Below are 23,104 nucleotides of genomic sequence, written 5' to 3'. Positions count from 1 at the left end.
GTTGTATTCGTCGCTTAATGATGTCCTATTTCACCCTTTTATTATTATTGACATGGAATTCATTCAATTTATTCAATTTTTGGTGTATAACAGACTTAGAACTCCGTGCAGATTATGCCAGCGAGTTTCACAATTAAAAGCGTAATCGTCATCAATTTGGTTGTTATATATAATTTGGAAAATAAATCATATTCTATTCTATTCTATAACCCGACATTCATATTTTGAGCTACATGTATCTACACTATTTAGTCCACTTCTATTATTGTTCACTTATAAGCTTTCAATTAAGTTTTTACGATAGATGTTATACAAAAAACGTAAAATTCTATTCATTGTTTCAGAACAGCATTTTTCCTTCCGGTACCCCGCCCCCTATTTCTCATTGAAAAGAAATACAAAAGTCAGACACACTTTGACAAATACGATGACCAATCATTCAACACCGCCTCATTAAAGTACGATTTAAACTAATAAAATTTTAAAAACCGATCAAAAAACATTTAAAATTTGGAAAAAGAGGAAAAGTTATGCTGGGTCATAGATAATATATTCGTTATTACTCAATACCGTCTCTTCCATTCTAGCGTTGCCCCCCCCCCCCCCCCCCTTTAAGGCCTCCGGTACGTTTTACGAATATTTTCCGTCACATTTACTAATGTTTAAAATAGCTTTTTAATATATTCTTTACATAAAATTATCTACATGCACCATTCTCCTCATCTGACATCGTTTTTCAAAGTGAGAAGAATTAAGTTGGAAACTGATATTCAAATTCTTCACAAGCAATACAATAAATCGTTTTTGCCCAATCTTTCAAAAACCAAAATTGTGGGGGCAAGGTAGGAATTTAGGGGGAAATCGTGGGGGAGGGAGGGGCGTTAATCCTTCGCTACATGGATTCAAACTATAGGTTCCAAGCTTGAAGTGCTTGAGTGTGTGGGAGGGGGTGTCACTCAATACATCTTTATTTACATGTACATATAAAAAGAACAGTTAATGAGCATTGTAAATAAAAGGTGGGATTCTACAATCCTGTCTGAGAACTACTCCCTGCAAATTCAGTGCTACACCCCGACACCCCATTCTATAGATCTCATTGGCTGGTGTGATGCGTCTAGTGTGTTGGCGAAGTGTCTATGCGCTTGTCACCTCTTGCTTTTAGCCTCCATCGTTGGCTAGCACCGCTGCTTGCAGCAACGCGAATGGGCAAGCCAAGCGCGTAAACCTTGCCCTGCCAGTACATAGCCTCTCCATCAACAAGCCCTATAATTAGATGTAGTGCCTCCGGATATATACATACACATTTGATGGAGAGAGAGAGAGAGAGAGAGAGAGAGAGAGAGAGAGAGAGTTGGAACTACTCTTTGTTGACCATTTAGGGGAATGTAAAGATATAAACACGGGTGCATTTTTGTGACGTTTTTAAATGTATTTGCTATATGAAATATGCCATCTGAAGTTTCATGCCTATTACTTGACATGTTTTGCTGTACCCAAGAAAAATATCCCATTCATGCATGCAACAAATTTGTATCGTTTAGTACATGTACCATGCTCTATTCAATAATGATTTTGTAAATACCCACAGCAGGCAGACATATTTTATTTGTATGTACTGTAACATGTATATTACATACACATGTAAGCAGACCTGTTATATAGTCCCTGCAGGTGTACATGACATAACAAGTAATTTTATCCGACTCAATCGACGTTTTTAATCGAAGTGTTTATATTTATGACACCCCCCCCCAAAAAAAATTAAAAATTGAAGAGCCATTTTATTTTCCATAATTAACTTGAATAGGAGGACATCGAACAGCGCCTTCGAAAATATGATTGCCTTCTACTCAACAACTTTTGGCAAACACACGCATTGTTTTCTTCACTTAACACAAGATTCTTCCACAAAATGTCTATTAAGAACTGGCATGCTATGGAAAATGCATCACAAGTAACTTTATCGTGTTCATAGTCTTTGATCTCAATGAGTATTTTTTGTTTAAAAATTGCAACTTTTAGAAAAATATTCTAAAAGAATCAGGGGACTGTAAATTCAATAAGGTTGATGACGTCGTTCCGAAAAAGCGACCGTCGGAAGATAGCGTCAGAGTTAACAATGCAATATTGTAACGTTATTTTCTCAATATCAGCAACAAGTAAATGGTACATGTTATATATGAATGAAACGAGAAAATTGTCACCTTTCTACCTGCAAAATATGATCGGCTTTTGAAGCCCGGCCAATAACGTCCCTTGTTCTTTACTTTGCATTCCCAGCACTATGAACTGGCGCGATTATGTTTTACCGTTAAAGTTATCGGCCCTTTATTCAGACTTGCCTTCATCGCCACGATGCTGGAAAAAAAAAACCCAAAAACTTTTGCGTCGTCTTTGGAGTTTACCCAACTTCAAAATTTTCAATTCGTTTGACATACGAGGATTAGTGGTAATTATTTCAAATAACAAAGTGTTATGAAATACACGAAGAACTATAATACATAAACACCTAAATTTGAAGCCCTTCACCGGTCTTAGTGACGTCTCCATATGAGTGAAAATTTTTAAGCAAGATAAATAAACACATGAAAAGTTAGTATAGAATGGAAGAAAGCTACACTGTTTTGTGCATGTTCGCTAAAAGAAATAGTGAAATCTTTGCCCACAGATTTTCCCCGAATGCTAAATGGCTCGTAAACCATAAATATATTATAGGAAGTATTAACCCCCCCCCATAAAAATTCTACTCCGACATTCATTATTGGCCCATTAGGAAGTGCTATGTGCGCGTCAAGACTCATAACCCATTCCGGAGTTTACTACTGGCCTACTAGAAGAGGCAATATGAATGAATGGCAACTCCAATGATAAACAAGACTAAAGCAAACGGTACATTATACGCCGGTCGGACAGTGAAGTTCAATGCAATATCTGTATCCAGGACAAGAAAAAGTCCAGGGAACTATTTAACGTACTTTTCGCCCAAAAGTAGAACATGGCGCACCAATCGAGCTGAAATGCAAACTGAATTTGTATTCCTTCGAGAGAAAGCTTGCGACTACGAGGGCTAAATGTAACGTGTATTGTAGTGTCAAAAGCATTAGACTCAAAAAGTGAAATAAACATTACATCCCTTCAAAGTATTCTCCACGGTTTGAAATACATAATTTCAAGCTCTGAATCCATTTCTGAAATGCGTCACGGTACGCTGATTAAAGTAGATCTCTGTGGCCAAACTTCCGCCAGAGGTCGTTTGCACACAAACCAACAGTATGCGCTGAGGCACTGACTGATTCAAGGGCTTGTAACAATGACCAGATAAGAACTTTTTTTAAGTTTTGGAAAAAGGAAAAAGTCGCGTGGGGCTAGATTTGGAGAGCATGGAGGGTGTGGCATGACGGTAACCTTCTCCGACTTCAAAAATTGCTTCACAAACTCGGATGTATGTGATGGAGCATTATCATGAAGTAGACGAACATGCCTAAATCCTGACACATGGCGTCATTTCTTGAGCTTTTTTTTTTTTGTACATCTCGGCAATACCGACCTGTATTTAACACTTTTGCCCTTCGCCACCGGAATTTTTACGGCTATACCATCACATGAGAAGAATATGCAATAAAGAACCTTCTTTGTGCTTATGGTTCTCTTGGAAACTACTGGCCTTCTACCGTGTTAAGCCATATTTTGTTTTCTTACTGGTTCGAAATAGTGAACCCATGTTTCGTCACCAGTAACAATGTTTGCGAATTATCTTCGATTGAATTTGGGAAACATTTTGAGCAATTGCTTAGTGGTTTGTACACGTACTTGTTTTTGGTCATCTGTCAATATATATGCGGTATCAATCTGGCAGAAATCTTTTGTACTTTCAAAATGAAATGCACCCGCAATATCACGAATCGTGTATCTGCCATTACTTTCAATTATTTCCCTGACTTTTGATTGATTGGCCGTTTTCCGCCACACTCAACAATTTTTCAGTTATCTGGTGGCGCCCAGTTATTTATTGGTGGAAGAGAGAACCCAGATACAATGTACCCGAGAAGAGACCACCGACCTTCCGAAAGTGAACTGGGAAACTTTCTCACTTACCGGCACGAGCGAGATTCGAACCGGCGCCGACCAGAGGTGAAAGGCCATAAAATTTTGAGCGCCATGCTCTAACCACTCGGCCCAGACTTTTGCCTTGCCTGTTGGTCACAGGTCGGCCAGATTTTGCTGCATCTTTAACGAACTCTGTGCCAGTAAGAAATTTCTTTCTCCACCGACGAACTGTCTCAACTTTTATATAAGCTCCAATTTCTTCAATATTCTCAACCCGTTTCCCAACCATTTTAACAACAGTGGTCAAAGACTGGCTCTATTGAAATGACTAAGTTTTAAACTATGTGGAGCTGAAGGCTCGTGTTTATACCGTTGGAAAGGTATTGAATAGTTATTCAAGAGTATCATCATCCACGAAGTCGTGCAAAGAGTTATCGCGCTGTGGTACAATACACATTACATATCGAACGCGCCTCGTATATTTCAGGCCAATATCCGGAAAACTGTTCAACCTACTTTAAGCCCTAAAGTAGGTCACGTTGCACGATCCAGCTGAAATGCAAACTCATTCTAACCCTTCTCGCCGTACATGCATCCGTTATGGAAAAATGACCTACTAGAAAATGTCATAAATTATATAAACAAGAGACTTTCCGCATCCCGTTTGAAAAAAAAACAACCACATCTGACTTGCCCGCACGCTTCCTTTCGGTAATATTTCCAGCATAAATCCAATTTTCAAATAAACAAAAATGCTTGTGATTTTGTTGTCATTTTGGTAGCAATTGTTTTAATTCGACCAGTCAGCAACTTTACCAGAATTTGGATTAAGTCCTGCTGTGAAGTGTTTCGAATGAAGTTTCAAGACTATTGAAACTTAGTTGAAACTAAATGCTGTCAAACCTTCTGATATTTCTACACCTTGAATACAGAATTAGTAACAATTATTTATTGTTTTAAATTGACACATGATACAGACAATTTGACAGAATATAAATCAAGAATGGAATGAAGGTGTCATGATTGAACAATAAAATACCAAATTCTCTTCACAGAGAAATGAGACTGCGGTTGTACAACACAATCAAAGGAAACTGGCATATAATATATATCCAGTTAAGTATTTAGTTGAAATTATTTTTCCACATGTATCAAAATTCTATAAACAGTCTATGGCTACAGTCTGTGTCTGTAATCCCTTCATCCTCCGGTACACTGAACCAAAGCGCTACTTCACTTCACTCCAGTATAGGAAATTGCTTTATATTATTCTAAGTCTGGTAAATCTGCAAGAAGAAGAATTAACACATTAAAACTTTCTGTGGACAGTAAATGAAGTACTCCATGCCCTTTCATGAATTCAGCTATGAAAGTTCACGTATTTTTGTTCAAAGTCTTCAGTTAATACCTTCATACTTTTAGAATGGGATCTGTAATACCGAGTTTGCAGTAGAACATACATGTAGAACTTCAAAAGGTTTCTTAAACAATGAAAGGTGATTAAGCTCACATACCCTACGCCCCCACAATGAATGACAATGCTACACAAAAAATATAACAAATTTTCTATATTCAACTGTATCTACTTATTGTGTGGGGTATAAAAACCTCAATGAAAAGTTAACTTGGCTAATGAAATTTAAAAATGTCCAAGGGGGAACGAAGATCTCTATCATGTCTTGATGGAGATCCCAGATGACCTCAGTTTTCTCTAGGAAGTCATTCCCTGCTGACACAGAATGTTTCTGGGCACCAGCACTATAGGCAACTTCCAGTATCCATTGTTCCCCTTCTATACTTTTACAAGTGCACTTTTTCAATACATCAACTGTTTTGACTTTGCAGATCACAACAAACACACAGAAGCAGGGAAACTTCTTTTACCCCACCCCTAATAATTTCTTGAAATGCTATCTAATGTCAATGATTGGTTTAAGTGAGACACACGCAGGCAAATCACTAGATATTCAATACCCCGTCAGCACCTACTAATGACGTCACAAGAATAGGGTAAATGTCAGCAACTCTGGACGACCGGGAAATTCGGATGAAATATTTTTAAGACGCGATTAAATACATTAGTCCCTCTAACACTTGTGTTGTTTTCTTAATTCCGTTCCTTTGTTTACGAAGAATACATAGAAATCTTGAAAAATGACATATTCAGATACCTATAAATCGTTATTTCCCGAATGGAACACCATATCAGTCCTCTGTCAAAAGCTACGAACGTTGGAAAAATTTGACTGCCTATCGCAATCATAGAAAAAAGTGTATTTGAAAGTAAATAAATTTTTTGAAACCATTAAAAAATGTTTCATGATAAACAATAATGTCCACATAGAATGATAAATAAAGTGCACTTTAAACAGTGTTGGAATTTACCGGACAGAATTTCCTTTGGGAATTTAAATAAGGACACACCCATAAAGGTGTGAAACAAATCATTCCTTCAGACATGTATGCAAATATCTAGATACCTATTATTACGTTTGAAAATTTCCATATCATAAATATTGGTTTTTGTGAGTTGGGGGGAGGGGGTTGTTTTGAGTATAGAAGATTAAAATAAGTATTCACCAAAATCATGACCAGGAACAATGTAGTCCTCTTTATTTAGATAAAATAAAACATCTCAATCTTTTTATCGAAATATTTCTGTTTTTTCCCCCACCTTTTTCACATGGAATATGGCCTGCAAGAATAAATCTGAATTGCGGCGGCAAAGATAAGCAAACGTAAGTACAAATAATAAACTGTCCAAATTCACCGACCGATCGTCTGAATTTAACGGACTGTCCTGATTTGTTTTTCCCTTTATCATTCCATAGAATGATATCATATTTCGGAATTCTCTACATTTTTCAAGGTTTAACGGTGATTGGAATTATGTCGCAAACCGCAGTAGGAGGAGTAGGTAGCAGGTAGTGTGGGAATGACTTGTACATTGAACCAAACAGTCCAAAATTACCGCAGTAGGAGGAGTAGGTAGCAGGTAGTGTGGGAATGACTTGTACATTGAACTAAACAGTCCAAAATTACCGCAGTAGGAGGAGTAGGTAGCAGGTAGTGTGGGAATGACTTGTACATTGAACTAAACAGTCCAAAATTACCGCAGTAGGAGGAGTAGGTAGCAGGTAGTGTGGGAATGACTTGTACATTGAACCAAACAGTCCAAAATTACCGCAGTAGGAGGAGTAGGTAGCAGGTAGTGTGGGAATGACTTGTACATTGAACTAAACAGTCCAAAATTACCGCAGTAGGAGGAGTAGGTAGCAGGTAGTGTGGGAATGACTTGTACATTGAACCAAACAGTCCAAAATTACCGCAGTAGGAGGAGTAGGTAGCAGGTAGTGTGGGAATGACTTGTACATTGAACCAAACAGTCCAAAATTACCGGCAGTAGGAGGAGTAGGTAGCAGCCAGTGTGGGAATGACTTGTACATTGAACCAAACAGTCCAAAATTACCGCAGTAGGAGGAGTAGGTAGCAGGTAGTGTGGGAATGACTTGTACATTGAACCAAACAGTCCAAAATTACCGGCAGTAGGAGGAGTAGGTAGCAGCCAGTGTGGGAATGACTTGTACATTGAACCAAACAGTCCAAAATTACCGCAGTAGGAGGAGTAGGTAGCAGGTAGTGTGGGAATGACTTGTACATTGAACCAAACAGTCCAAAATTACCGGCAGTAGGAGGAGTAGGTAGCAGCCAGTGTGGGAATGACTTGTACATTGAACCAAACAGTCCAAAATTACCGCAGTAGGAGGAGTAGGTAGCAGGTAGTGTGGGAATGACTTGTACATTGAACTAAACAGTCCAAAATTACCGGCAGTAGGAGGAGTAGGTAGCAGGTAGTGTGGGAATGACTTGTACATTGAACCAAACAGTCCAAAATTACCGCAGTAGGAGGAGTAGGTAGCAGGTAGTGTGGGAATGACTTGTACATTGAACCAAACAGTCCAAAATTACCGGCAGTAGGAGGAGTAGGTAGCAGCCAGTGTGGGAATGACTTGTACATTGAACCAAACAGTCCAAAATTACCGCAGTAGGAGGAGTAGGTAGCAGGTAGTGTGGGAATGACTTGTACATTGAACCAAACAGTCCAAAATTACCGGCAGTAGGAGGAGTAGGTAGCAGCCAGTGTGGGAATGACTTGTACATTGAACCAAACAGTCCAAAATTACCGCAGTAGGAGGAGTAGGTAGCAGGTAGTGTGGGAATGACTTGTACATTGAACCAAACAGTCCAAAATTACCGGCAGTAGGAGGAGTAGGTAGCAGCCAGTGTGGGAATGACTTGTACATTGAACCAAACAGTCCAAAATTACCGAGTCCAAAATTACCGGCATTTACCCGACTTGACACTGTCCCTAAAACTTACAGTCAACATTACTACGGCTTCATGAGTTATCATTGTGATGTAAACAAGAAACAGTTTGCATCATTCTTAAAAGTTCAATAAAATCTTTTGTGGCCATTGGTGGGCAGATTCATTACATAGTTATCTAATGATTAATTACGGAATAATACCGGGTTAGCAAATTTCAACTTGGCTTCGCCTCGATGGGTATGAAATTTAATAACCAGGTATCCCGTACATGGTCAATAAATGACTATATAACTAAAAGTACGTGCCACACCTACTGTGACATCATCAAGCCACACCTACTGTGACATCATCATGCCACACCCTACCGTGACATCATGCCACACCCTACTGTGACATCATCATGACACACCTACTGTAACATCATCATGCCACACCTACCATCACAAGGTATATAACAACTATATTCATGAAAGAACTGGCAACTAAGGCTAACAAGGGCCACAATGCTTACCCTCTTTATTTCTATTAAGTACATGTATTTCTGTTCAAAGACTTCAGTTAATACCTTCATACTTTTAGAATGGGATCTGCTTTACCGAGTTTGCAGCAGAACACAGATTGATTGATTGTATATTGCTTAACGTCCTGCTCGAGAATTTTTCACTCATACAGGGCTTGAAGCTAACTTTTTATGTCACCAGTCCAGCCGGACTGATGGGGTATAATTTCAACCAGTCCGCAGAAAAATTTACCAGTCTAACAGAGTTTTCCAGAAATAATTAAACATATTTCTTTAATGTTATTAAAATCAAATTTAACTCAATATGCCTCAGACAATGCTGTAACACTTAAATGTGGGATTTATATCGTCTGATATCTACAGATCGAAGCATGCCAAATGTGTATAAAATTTCATATTAAGTATATATTCCAAAATGATACTTTAGAAAATTAACCAGTCCCATCGGACTGACTAAAGCAAATGTCAGTCAGTCCGCCAGACTTTTAACAAGTCACAAACTGACGGGAATATGTTAATTTCGAGTCCTGTCATATCGGGATGTGACCATTGCCGGTGAAAGGCTGCAAAATTCAGGCCTATGCTGGCGCCAAGGGCCTTAGAGCAGGGAGGAATATTTATCCTGCCACACCTGCTGTGACACGGTACCTCGGTTTTTGCGGTCTCATCCGAAGGACTGCCCCATTTAGTCTTCTCTGATGACAAGCAAGGGGTACTGAGGACCTATTCTAACCCGGATCTCCACAGGAATGTACATGTAGAACTTCAAGAAGCTCACATACCCCATGCCCCCACAATGAATGACAATGCTATGAATAAAATATAACAAATGTAATGCCTCTGTGCTATACTACTATTTTCACTGTAAGTAGATGAACGACTCAAGTAATATGTTATATTGTTCAAAAATGTAAATCATGTAAAATATTAAAACAGAAATATTTCAATTACATATTGTGTGATTAGCATTTGCACTAAATAATATATTTTGGCCAAATTTGCCTATATTAAAAAGGGGCATAACTCCCAGAAGAAAAATGCAGTGAATATGTACATCTACACAGTATGTCCATAAAAAGGTATAGACAAAGTTACATGAAATTCTCTTCAGCGGTTTCATAGCAGTACTAAATAGTATATTTTGGCAACTTTTCCACTGAATCAAGTCCTTGTGTGGGGTATGAAGTTAACTTGGCTAATGAAATTTAACAATGTCCAAGGGGGAACGAAGATCTCTATCATGTCTTGATGGAGATCCCAGATGACCTCAGTTTTCTCTAGGAAGCCATTCCCTGCTGACACAGAATGTTTCTGGGCACCAGCACTATAGGCAACTTCCAGTTACATTGTTCCCCTTCCATACATCACTCATACTTCTCGTGGGGATCAAGTTAGAGTAGGTCCTCAGTACCCCTTGCTTGTTGTAAGAGGTGACTAAATGGGGCGGTCCTTCGGATGAGACCGCAAACGCTGAGGTCCTGTCACAGCAGGTGTGGCATGATAAAGATACCTCCTTGCTCAATGGCCATAAGCGCCAAGCATAGACCTAAATTTTGCAGCCCTTCACCGACAGTGGTGATGTCTCCATATGAGTGAAATATTCTCAAGGGACGTAAAACAATCAATCAATCATACTTCTCCACAACATCAACCATTTGGACTTCGCAGATCACAACATACACCCAGAGGCAGGGGAACTTCTTTTACCCCACCTCTGATTGTTTCTTGATGAAATGCTGGTTAATGATTGGTTAAAGGCAGTCACATGAAGGAAGGGTGTTATTCAGGGATGTGACTGAATTCCTCAGATATCAAAGGAAAACTGGTCAAAAAGGGAAGAAAACACCTCATCCTACCTGGCAAAAAATATCATTTTCTGCCACTTTAGATCAAATCCAGTGTTTCATTTTTTCAAAAATTGAGCAAATTAGAGGATTTCCTCTGAAAAGAGGAAAAATCACACCCCTGGTTATTTATACCCTGTCACTAAAAATCCAACACACCCTCAGTGCCTACTTAAAGGTCAAGGCATATAAACTAGATGTGTCAGCACGACACGAATGCCCTCGCCTGCAGTAAAGTCAAATGTAGAAAATCCATCAAAGTATAGCATTGAATGTGGTATTCAGATTGTATGTTACACGCACATCACGAACTCAACAACAATCCTTTATATGTTTTAACAGCCATAAAATAAAACCCTTTGAAAATAGTTATGCTATGAAAACAAGAGCACCTAGGTGAAGTTCATTACATGTTCTGAAATTTAAAAAAAGAAAGAAACCTGCCTTCATCATCACTATCTTCTGATTCTTTCCCCTGAAAAAAAAAATTAATTCAAAATAAAATCATATATATAAAACATGAAGCCCATGGGCCACATAGCTCACCTGCATCACCTTGGTTCTGCTGTTGTTTAGGTCTTACGATTTTTAAAACATCTCTTTTTTCTTCAATCTTTCTTCCCATGAACTAACTTGACCCTACCTTTGTGGTCCCAACCAAGTCCCAAAGGGTCACAACATAATTGAACTTGTTTCAACATGACACTGCTGTTTTGGAGAAGGTCAAGGTCATAGATCACAAAAATAAAGTCAAAAGGTCTTCCATTAGAAATATACAAATATGAAATCTCCACCTTGAATAGTTCAAAATATACTGAATACTTAGGTTTTCTTAAAAGTAGGCCAAGGTCACAAAGTCAAAAAAAATTTGGATAAAACTCCAAGGTCAAAATCACAAGGTTAATGATCATGTAAAAAATGTAAGGCCTTGCCATAATGAAAGCCTTACCCTAAACAGTTCAGGAGATATTGAACAGGTTAAGTTTTCTTAAAAGTAGGCCCTTAACTTCAAGGTCACAAGGTTAAAAACTTAGGTACCCCCTCCCTCCTAAGTCTTGGTACAAGGAATGTGCATATGAAATCCCGATGATTATAGATCAATAATTATTCAAAAGTTATTAATAAGTTTCAGACAGATGGGACAAAACAATATGCCTCCGACTGTAGTTGCAGGAGCATAACAAAAACCTTGAATCCATACAACCTGGGAACATCTGCATTTAGATATGATGGTCCTTCTACTCTTGAAAAGTATTTAAATTCATTCTTCATTCTTCAATATTCCCATATACATGTATATACATGTACTTTGATCTATTGCAGTACCACTCTACCCCCTTAGCCCCTATATCAAACAAACTTGAATCAGAACTACCTGAAGATACTTACATATCCATATGCCCTACCATTGCAGGGATGATAATTTTTAAAGATGTTTTCCTATATAATTCCCATGTAAAACTTCAATACCCAACTGTAATAGGCCACAATTTGAACAACATGAATCAACTCTATGTCAAGAAACTTTCAAGTAAATTTGAACTTTTCTGGCCCAGTGGTTCTTGAAAAGATTTTCCTAATATACTTTGATTGCCAATTGTGACCCCACCCTATCTGCAAGTTTTTAAAAAGAATTTAAAATGACCCCACCCCATTCTTGTCTTTTCTTGATTACCCCTATCCCCACCCGTTTGTAGGGAGCATGGACTTTCATTTCAACAAACTTGAATTCTCTTCACCCAAGGATGATTTGTACCAAGTTTGATTGAAATTGGCCTAAAGGTTCTGGAGAGAAAAGTTTACGGACAAACAGATGGGCAGGTGATACCATGTACATTCTTGTTTTGTGGGGTGACCAATCCAACCTCATATACATAAACGCACATACAACCTTAACAGACTGGCTCTGTAAACACAAAATGTCATTGACATTACTATAAAAGACAAGTTTTTTTGTGGAGTTAAAAGGTGACTTACTTTTCTTCAATCCCACATTACTCACGAGATAGTCACAGTGATGACAAAACAACCCCATTAACACATGTAATAATCACCAGTAACCTCAACAGACAGAGAGACAGACAGACAAAAGCGATCAAAAATTAAAACAACAGCTTCACATCTAAGTCAGTCTATTGTAGCTGTTTGCCTTCTTCTTTTATCAATTGCAAATAACAAACTATTTTAAAAAGTGTTACATGGAAAGAAAACTGACACAATAATAAATAAATGGAAACCAAGTGAAATTTTCAAAGCTTTTAACATAGAGGGAACTCTAGATCTTCAATCTCTCAAACTGAAACCACTGTCCCAATTTTCTTTCTCTACATAACTAAGCAAATTTACTCTTAATTTCTCAAACGTTTTATCTCCAGAAGTGAAATTTGGGTCCCATAAATCATAGTTTTCACTCTTGATCTCTCGAAGTGGTGGTAGCATACATGTATATACACACCATCACTGCAATATATAATTAATCACTCAAGCTATAATTATTTCCGCTTGGACTGCGAATACCTGGAGCTAGCTCGACCATGTAAAAACAATGCCAGGGTGTTGTAAATGTGCATTCCCATATTACTATAAAATGTGAACCCATGATTGGACCTTAAATTTCAAAATCGATCTCTCGATCACTCAAAAGTTTTATCAAGGTCCCTTGAACTTGAGTTATCCAAGTCACCTGCATGTGGACAAAAACTTTATGCTTCATTTAGTAAAGCTAGATAGGCTACACTTTTGTTTACTCGCTTTACAGTAATTAGACAGTATAATACAGATACACAATTGTACTGGAATTGATTACGTAACAACAAAACAACTTACGCCATCTTCCTGGCCACCCATACCCATGCCTCCCATGTTGTTCATCATCTGAAAGAAAAAAAACCAACATTTCACACTCTATATGATGTTGTGTCTCCCTTAGCCTCCAGAGGCTGACATGGGCACAATAGGAGACCACACTCACCACCAGAAGTAAGCAGTACCCAGATCAGAAGTAGGCAGTACCCAGATCAGAAGTAGGCGGTACCCAGATCAGAAGTAGGCGATACCCACACCAGAAGTAGGTGGTACCCACACCAGAAGTAGGCGGTACCCACATCAGAAGTAGGTGGTACCCACACCAGAAGTAGGCAGTACCCACATCAGAAGTAGGTGGTACCCACACCAGAAGTAGGCAGTACCCACATCAGAAGTAGGCTGTACCCACACCAGAAGCAGGTGGTACCCACATCAGGAGTCAGTGGTACCCACATCAGACTACAGCTCCCAAAATTTCAACATGTAGAAGAGTAAACACTCACACGTCAGCACAAATATTAACTGTTCATTAATCTAGTATAATTTATCATTTAAGGGCACACTACTTTGAAGTGGAGAACTATGCAAATTAACAGTTACTGTACATATATATAAGGGATCGGGTCAAACTTACTCCCATTGGATTATCCATTCCACCTAGGCCACCCATTTTTGACATCATCTGTAATTGTAATCATAGTATGGACATTAAAACAGAAGGGATCTATCCCCACAAAGTGAAACCATGTGAAGCATACACAGGCATTAATATCACGTAGATCATCTCTTTGGATCATCTGACACTTTTCTTTCCACTGTGACATCACTCCTTACAGCAGAGTTCACCGTGGCTTAAGTCCACCTCCACCACTCAATTCCCCTAACATTCCAAAAAAAAATATACCCTGACCAATCCCCTCGGCCTCAATTAAAAAATTGTTGGTTTGACGTAGCCCGCCCACACCTGATACTGCTGGGACAGTAGGTAAAAAGTTTTTTTTTTAAGGGGTGGGGATGGAGGGACAATACAAAAACAAAACAACAATAAAACAAAACTCGGGGGTAAAAGTAATAATAAATGTTTTGCTTTGTTTGTATCGATTATCTATTGTTGGGAATGTTATTTTGAAAACAGAAAAGTTCAAATGTTAACACAGAAAATTGACTCTTTCGCTGTTATCAAATCTTTCAAAATGCCTAATATTTCAGAGAAACTAATCTAGAAGAAACCATAAGGTAAAAAAAAAAAATTACCAATAGTTTCTAAGGCACTGCCTTTCATTAACAGGCCTAATGATGTAAGCATTTGCTTCTACATAAATAGTGCGCTGTTATGCGAACAATCATTTCGACACATTTTGTTGCACCGTAACAATATAGAGTTACTGATTTTACTTATGTGGCTGCATCAAACTGACAATTACTGGTCTCTGCAGGCTTCCATTGCTTTATCTTCCTTTACAGTCAAATCTTGTTATCCCGAATTTGATAGGGCCGACAAAAAAGTTTTGAGCTATCCGAGGGTTCAAGATTTTGAGGTTAAAATACATAAAGAAAATGTAGTTTGGATTCAATCTCACTTTGACATATCTATGGTGTTCGAAGACATCAATGTTCGACCGAAGTTCTACTGAATGTATAATTCTTCATCAGATGCATGTAATATACAGGAACATACTCAGACTGAAATCAATTCTATTTCTTTAGGTATTCATTATATACTGTAATATCAGTAGTTTTCATGGAGTTCTAGTAATCACTGCTTTCAAAGTTCGGACCTCGTCATGAAATCAAAACTGTAAAGAACTCTTCCAACACAAGATCAGAAACCTGCACACATCTCACAGCCTTCTCATTAAAAACAGCACCCTTCCAGTGTCAATGCAGTACCCCCTAACACAAGATCAAATAATTCATTGCCTACACAAGATTTCAATCTTACAAAATCAAATTCCCCCTCCTAATCTTATACTTCATACAAAAGCAAACTGCAAATATTTTTTCACTTAAGACCACTTGGTTCCACTACTGGCAGATAAATGGTGTGCATTACCATAGCAGTGTACAGGTACGCACACACTAAATATAATAGCAGCAGATCTGAAGCTCTCTGGGAAAATATTGGGACGGATCAGAGAGCTACAGATCCATCCCCTTTAAAAGTATAAAAACCTGAAATTTACAGTGCAGAAAAATCTGCATATGGTTGAGTCCTTCTATTGCTAAATTCTTAAATTGCCATCTCAAAAATTTATTACAAAAAAATTCTTCACATATTTCCCCACTATACTTGTGTCCAAACTTATCTTAAAAAAATATTCATTAAAGCCCCGAGCAACCCCAAAACTCACAGCATCAAATTATCTTATTTGTTTATGTTGTCATGTTAGGTAGCCAGTCAAATCGAACCTTCATTCATTCCTAGACTCATAAACATTTTGAAACAACAATGTCTAGGTGAACTAATGTCTCCACAAATACTTTTAGTTAAATATTTTGGATGAAATCATCCCAGTTCACTTTAATAAAAGTTTGAATATTGAACCAAATTCACGACTTTCATTAGTCTGGTCCCCATTCCTACTGTGGTCTATTACTTTGTTTTTACACTCACCACTGAAGGACTGACTAGGCTTTCATAACATTTTCAAAACTTAAAGAGCTTATTTTACGTTTTACATTTATAGTAATTATTCAAGTTTCTGATAAATGAAGATTGAATACATTCCAATATAGATACAATTACACTGTGGTAATAGGGCTCAATTTGAATGGCTACCCAACATGGCTACATGTATGTCAACAAATGAAATCATTTGAAGCAGTGAGATTTCGGGTCACACGAAGCTATAATGGATATTTGAAAGTATGTTTCGACAAAAGTACATGTATACTGGGAAACGTGCAAGGAATTCTTAGATATCAAATTTTTGAGTCGGAAATGTATAATCTCGGCGATACAAGGTCTTGATCGCACACAGATTTTTCTGCCCCATACAGTGCAGGTTTTTTTTTATAATGGGTGTGCAATAGAGGTACAAGACATACAGCATTACAAACTACCTGACAATCAAAAACTCAGTCAACACTGATTATGGAGAATATCAATCTATTGCGAGAGGTCAGAGCACACTTCTTGCGTCTGTCAAGAAAACGTTTTCCACTTACTGCTTCTAAATCCATGTCTCCTGATTCGTCTTCGTAATCTGAGTCATCCTCGTCTTTCCATTTGTTAAAATCTGTTCTTATCCAGTGAACCTAAAGTCCAAAAGAAATCAAGAGCCCCATTGGACACAATTCTCAACTTAAATCAATCAGCAATTTTTAACTTCTTACTCAAAATCAATGCCTTTTCCTTTATCTTAGGTGGCAATCATTATATTATGACCTAGAATAGCATTTCTAAATTCTTAATGATAACCTTAACCAAATGACCTTGGCACAAAGTTATGACATAATATATTGCCAAGAGCAACCTTTGATCAAAATATGAGCTTCTTATGCCCTCCACCAGGGAATTATAATCTAGGGCAAATAATATGTTTACAGCAAGTGTAGCCAGTGTATACTTTTATGTATAGATTTATCTAGAACAGACAGTGGAGGTTTGGTGTCAACGGGCATGGCTGTTCAGATGACCTTTATTTACAGGAGCTATGATCATACTACTAGCCTTGAACTAGGGAACATACACTGTAAAATTCACAATTTATCTTACCCTAACCTTAAAGATACAATGTTTAATATCAGCCCTGTACTACGTAAGAAACCTCTGAGTTGATAATGTTTATATCACAACAAAAACAACAGAGCATCTGACTGACTCGGGGCACCCGATAAAGATAAAACTGTTACAATCTATGTGTTATAAGACCAACCTTAACTTTGTCTTTTATTAATCTGGGCCAGAAGTGACCCTCCTCCTTCTTCTTTATCACAAATGGGACATTCCTGGGCAGAACTGTGTATTTTGACTCCTGAAAAAACACTTCAAAATTTTATCTAAAACACTTTAGACATTGGCCAGTTGATCGAGACTTCAAACTTTAATACCCCTAAACAAACATATTAAAGTCACTGTTACCGTTATCTTCACTTATATAACTTCCCGTCTCTATAATCCTTTATTTTATAATTCTATGCATTTCATAATCCCACAAATTTTATAATTCTATGTATTTCATAACTATAAATTTTATAATTCTATGTATTTCATAATCCCACAAATTTTATAATTCTATGTATTTCATAACTATAAATTTTATAATTCTATGTATTTTATAATTCCATGAATTTTATATTTCGATACATTTTATACTTCTATAAATTCTATATAATTTTATTCTGCCACACCTTAGGATCCACCTCCTTGAAGAATTCTATTTTGGCCTCGTACCATTTCTTCTCTGCTCCTCCTCTTGCCCTACAAACACAAATCCACATTTACTTTACCCTCATAACATAACTCTAAAAATTACATGCTTCCTTTCGACACAGAGAGCTCATTATTAAGTAAAACAACGATATATTGCAGCTACAAAACGATATATTGCAGCTACAAAACAACGATATATTGCAGCTACAAATATGCCCAGTAAACAATGATATATTGCAGCTACAAATATGTCCAGTAAACAATGATATATTGCAGCTACAAATATGTCCAGTAAACAATGATATATTGCAGCTACAAATATGTCCAGTAAACAATGATATATTGCAGCTACAAATATGTCCAGTAAACAATGATATATTGCAGCTACAAATATGTCCAGTAAACAATGATATATTGCAGCTACAAATATGTCCAGTAAACAATGATATATTGCAGCTACAAATATGTCCAGTAAACAATGATATATTGCCCATAGTCTGATGGAATGTAGATGCCGTTCTGTGGTTAGTCTGAACTACATACAGAATTTATACATGATATTTCAACTCTCAAGGACTGACTGAGAATCTCCCGAAACCAAGCATCCAAAACTTGTGTCTCGCCAGGAATTTAAATCCCCTCCTATGTTTAAGATGATCACCCAATAATCAGGTCTGAGAATACCGAACCACGGCAATATGTAAAATATTGTAAATCGAACCGTAGCACAATATTACTATGATATACTATTTCATGGTTAATATTTGCACCCTTATTATAACTGCAACATAACTTTGACAGAAAAAAGAGAACATTTGACAGTCTATCAAAATTTGTTATATTAATGTGCATCATAAATTTTGGATTATCAAACAAATCTATAGTCAATCTAATTAAGAAATGAACATGACTTTTGAGCTGTTCATGGTCAGTATGAACGGATTTGGATTTGAGGCAAATTCTGTGAATCGCGCTAGTGATTCACAGAATTTGCCTCAAATCCAAATCCGTTCATACTGACCAAGAACAGCTCAAAAATGATGTTCACTTCTTATATTTATATTCATTTACTGAAACACCATTTGTTTACATTGCTTCTATTTTGTTGCATAAAACGAACCCCGGACTAGCCTCTGTCACAGTAGTATTGTGACGTACGTCAACACATTGACATGACGTCACACTTCGTATCAACATTGCAAGGTGCACTGTATTTTGGAGGTACGAGACCGCATGATTGGGTTGATAATTCACGTAAGTTTACAATCTTAATCCAAAGGTGTGACTTGCGAGATCTTTGTAACAGATGTTCTATTTTTTTCAAACCATTACGCTCTCTGTCGCGTGCTTTAAGCTAGTTCATAATCCGTTCATAGTCAATGTGAACGGATTGTGTCGCGCGCTGAAATTGGTTGGTTCATAGAGGGAAATGCGATTTGTAATATAAATATAATGTATATGATGTTGTTTTCATTTATATGTCAAAATTCAACAATTCTATCAATCGGAAGTCTTTGCGAATATCTCCTTTATTGATTTACTGCTCTCTCTTATTAACTGTCAAACCATTTAATCTGTGTCATTATCTCCAATGTTGATTTCATCCCAGCACTGACAGAAATTATAGTCATGTAAAAGATAAACTGCAATGATCTGGCAGACCAAATTCTGTTGGTATCTGAGTGGTGAAAATGCAAAATTTCAACACAGTAGTGATTTATATCTCTGTTGCATAAAATTCCTCATGATTTGCACATCACTCCGATGCCATGTTTGTTATTTTTGGTGTAAAATCTAAACTGAACCGAAACCTGGACTTTCTAAACAGTGCATCAAATTGAATGGTATGAATTGCAATGCACTGAAGTTTTCATGCGCTACACAGCCCTACTTTTGATGTTATGAGTTAGGCAAATGAACAGTTAATGCATACATTAAATGCCTAAGGTTTGTTGTGCACAGAATTGAATTGAAAATCGAACATGGGACATCCCAGTTGTGAAGCAGGTGCCCTTATCATTAGATAATCATGACTGGTTTTTAAGTCATAAAGAAGGTGAAGACAGGAGCCATACATAACTAAATCTGTATGCCCCAAGTTTGGCATAACATAAAAATGTTTTATAGCAGTATTAGTTTTGAATATCAAAATTAGGTCATCAAATCTTACTTTTGGACTTCAACACACACCCCCCCCCCCTTCTCTCACAGCAAAAGTTTAAAATGCATATGTATGACATGGATATGATTAAATATTTGCAGATACAACCTTTTTTCAATAGGGCAGTAAGACTGACATACAATTTACACATACACATTTATATGCAGTCTTTGAAATAACCCAGAAGCCTGATGTCCCTGGCTTGGTAAAGTCAGGAGCAGGCATGCAAATATTGTATTTAAGCAGTAGCCTGCTGGGCATGTATAAATTTGTGCAAGAAAATCGCTTTCCTTTTAATCATTGAATATGTTTACTATAAAGTCAATTCATACAACCGATCTTTCTTGTTAAAGGGAAAGGTCAGGTATAACATATTTCTAGTGAAATAAATACACTAAAGTATGTTGTATACACTCACCATACATCTTATCTTATAATATCATCTAAAGTCATAAAACTTGGTTCAGTTATATGGTCAGTGCTAATTCTCCTGCAAGGGCATGGAGGCTCCCATGATAGCATCTCTGTGACGTCAGCAAACCCCTTTGTAAACTGACCTGCAGATGGTTACAACTAAACAAGAATGGCACAAGAAAATAACCTTGGGATTGTTTCATATGCATTTGAGCCTGAATATATGAAAGAATTACTTGAAAACATCAATGATGATGCATCAAATGCAGTTATCCCCACATTAGAGGAATGGCGTTCCTGTGGACAGTGTGAGGACATGCCTACTGCAGAGGAATGCATGTGTTGTAAACAATGTGATTACACAGTAGGGAATGTGGGGGAGCTCCAGTGTATAAATGACCATGAACAATTTGATTTATTGATTCTAAACTCAGATGTTCTTGCAGTTGCATTTATTCAAATAATGATGTACAAAAGACAGCAAGGATGTGCACCAGAACAGTTATCTAACAAGTAAGATTGCACACAAGTTTCATTACACAACTTCCCATTCTTCAAATTAGTTATCCATTGTTTGCAAAGATCTTCATTTGGATGCAGCATCTTTAGCAGGGTTTGGTATCACAAAGAAAATTGCCATGCACTGTCCTTGCTTATGTGTGCAACTACAGGCTTGACAAGCTGGCAATTTTAGAAACACATTACTGTTATTAAACTTCCCTAGAGAACTGACAAGAACAATGAAAGGGGTTTGCTGATGTAGCAGAGCATTTGGAAGTGATTGGGATTCTGCGATAAAACCCGATGATAAGCTACAACATATTTAATTCTAAACAATGAAGAACATAAAAATGGCAGCCTGCATAATTTTGTCAAACTCTGATTTTTAATCAGTGATTAGTGCTTAATTGTGTATATGCTGAGAAAATTAGAATGATTAATATAATTGTTATGGTAAAAATCATTATTTCAACTTTTGTTTCTTTTTGCCTGACCTTTCCCTTTAAGAATGGGTACCTCCTGCAAATAATACTTCCTAGTACAATTTAACATTTAATGTATAAATTGTAGTTGTGCTGTTTTTAGTAAAGCGTCAACATTTAGTATTAGTCTCAAGTAAACGTGCTTCATTCACATGGATGTGGTATTTGTTCAAAATGATACCTGGCCTAAAATACAGCACTGCGACAAAGTTGAGTAAAAACGACAACAAATAGACAAACCCAAGAGCCTAATGAACATTAATAAGAATATGAAAAACGTTGGAAACAGGAAGTTCACTGGTAAAAGGATAGAAAATAATCATTACATGTATGATTAAACAAACTCTGACCTATTTTTCATTGGGCATGTTAATTTTTGTTTGGGCAGGTGAGATTGATAGAAAAATCAGCCAGAAGAGCATATATTCTATAATAGTTTTCGTGAAGACTGCATGCATTATATCACAGATTGCACCTAGGTGCATGATAATCATTGTAATTCTTAATACATACTTAAATGTTAGTGATGTTTCTGTAAGTTCTATTTGTGGTTCTGAACAGTCCTCTACATCAACTGTAACATATAACTTGTCTTTTCTTTGTGCCCATTCCATAGGTGCGTGAAGACTTTGTCTACAATAGAGAAAACAAAAGGCCCATAAAATGATCCCCCGAGTCAGTAAGCAATACAAAATTTATGTGATAGAGTTAGTTTGTCAAATCTCTTATTTGAAATGAATGCGAGTGTCACCTAAGTGCACATTAATTACTAGAACCGACCAAAGAATTAAATTTCAAGACATGAATTATAGAATGCTTTGAGATTCGGTGAAGGCCAGAGTCCAATTGTCCAGCCGAGCCAAATCTCAGTCGAAGTTAACTATAGGCCTAAATTACAGGCGCTTGTTTCTTCGACGTCGTTATTAGCTAGCATATAGGTTAAGTCTGTGAAACAAGCGCGTGTGACCTAAAACAAAAACTCTGCAACTAAACTTTCACATCTGATTCTACTGGTATCATAAACGGCGAGAAATGATCTTTACATAGCAAAGCTTCACTCATAGTCATTAACTTCGTATGCCATGAGATGTACAAAAGTTGCTGAAATGAAAGTAACCAGAATGTTCTAGAAGTATACACAATGCTCTATAATAAATCATGAATTGTTTACAAATTGTTATGAAGACATATTACTCTCAAATCTTCACAATGCATGAATAATTTACTCAAATATACATTGATTAAAATGAATTGCTAATAAAGTTATAAACATATAAATTACGCTTTGTCTGCCATTTTGGAATCGTCGGACGCCATGCGGGTATTTCAGTGATAGCTCGTACTATGAATCATTCGAAAGTAAGGGAAGGAAAACGCTAAACCCAGGTGATTAGTTGGGTAGATAAGAAAGACAATGTTAATTATTTTATAATCATGTAGTTTACTATATATATGTTTCAGAGATAAAAAATGTTTACAAATCAGAATTTGTACGATTTACCAAACTAAGAAAAAATCCACATCCGGAAAAAATCCAAACAAAATGTCGTTGCGAAATACGAAACGATTTGATCCGCCAGTTGATGGAACCTCGTCGTCTGTTAATCTTGATTGATTTCCAAA

At 37.0% G+C, this 23,104-nt stretch overlaps 1 protein-coding gene across 2 annotated transcripts; it reads right to left on the bottom strand.

Annotated features, from left to right (window-relative positions):
* Positions 1-4,984: 4,984 nt before the first annotated feature.
* LOC125667491 (prostaglandin E synthase 3-like) lies at positions 4,985-22,874 on the bottom strand. 2 transcript variants are annotated; one of them, XM_048901015.2, is made up of 9 exons: positions 22,764-22,874; positions 21,995-22,114; positions 17,902-17,971; positions 17,427-17,525; positions 16,717-16,806; positions 14,183-14,230; positions 13,570-13,617; positions 11,188-11,218; positions 4,985-5,336 (listed from the first exon to the last, which is right to left on the bottom strand). In XM_048901015.2, the coding sequence occupies exons 1-9, from the start codon at positions 22,796-22,798 to the stop codon at positions 5,317-5,319; spliced, it is 561 nt and encodes a 186-aa protein (XP_048756972.1). In that variant the 5' UTR covers positions 22,799-22,874; the 3' UTR covers positions 4,985-5,316. The 2 variants fall into 2 exon arrangements, with proteins under 2 accessions (XP_048756972.1, XP_048756973.1); XM_048901016.2 differs by lacking the exon at positions 14,183-14,230.
* Between the last annotated feature and the right edge of the window lie 230 nt (positions 22,875-23,104).

This window comes from Ostrea edulis, chromosome 10 (genome assembly GCF_947568905.1).
Source record: "Ostrea edulis chromosome 10, xbOstEdul1.1, whole genome shotgun sequence".
Lineage (NCBI taxonomy): Eukaryota > Metazoa > Mollusca > Bivalvia > Ostreida > Ostreidae > Ostrea > Ostrea edulis.
Note: the sequence above shows the minus strand (reverse complement) of the source record. Positions and strands in the feature narration are given on the sequence as shown.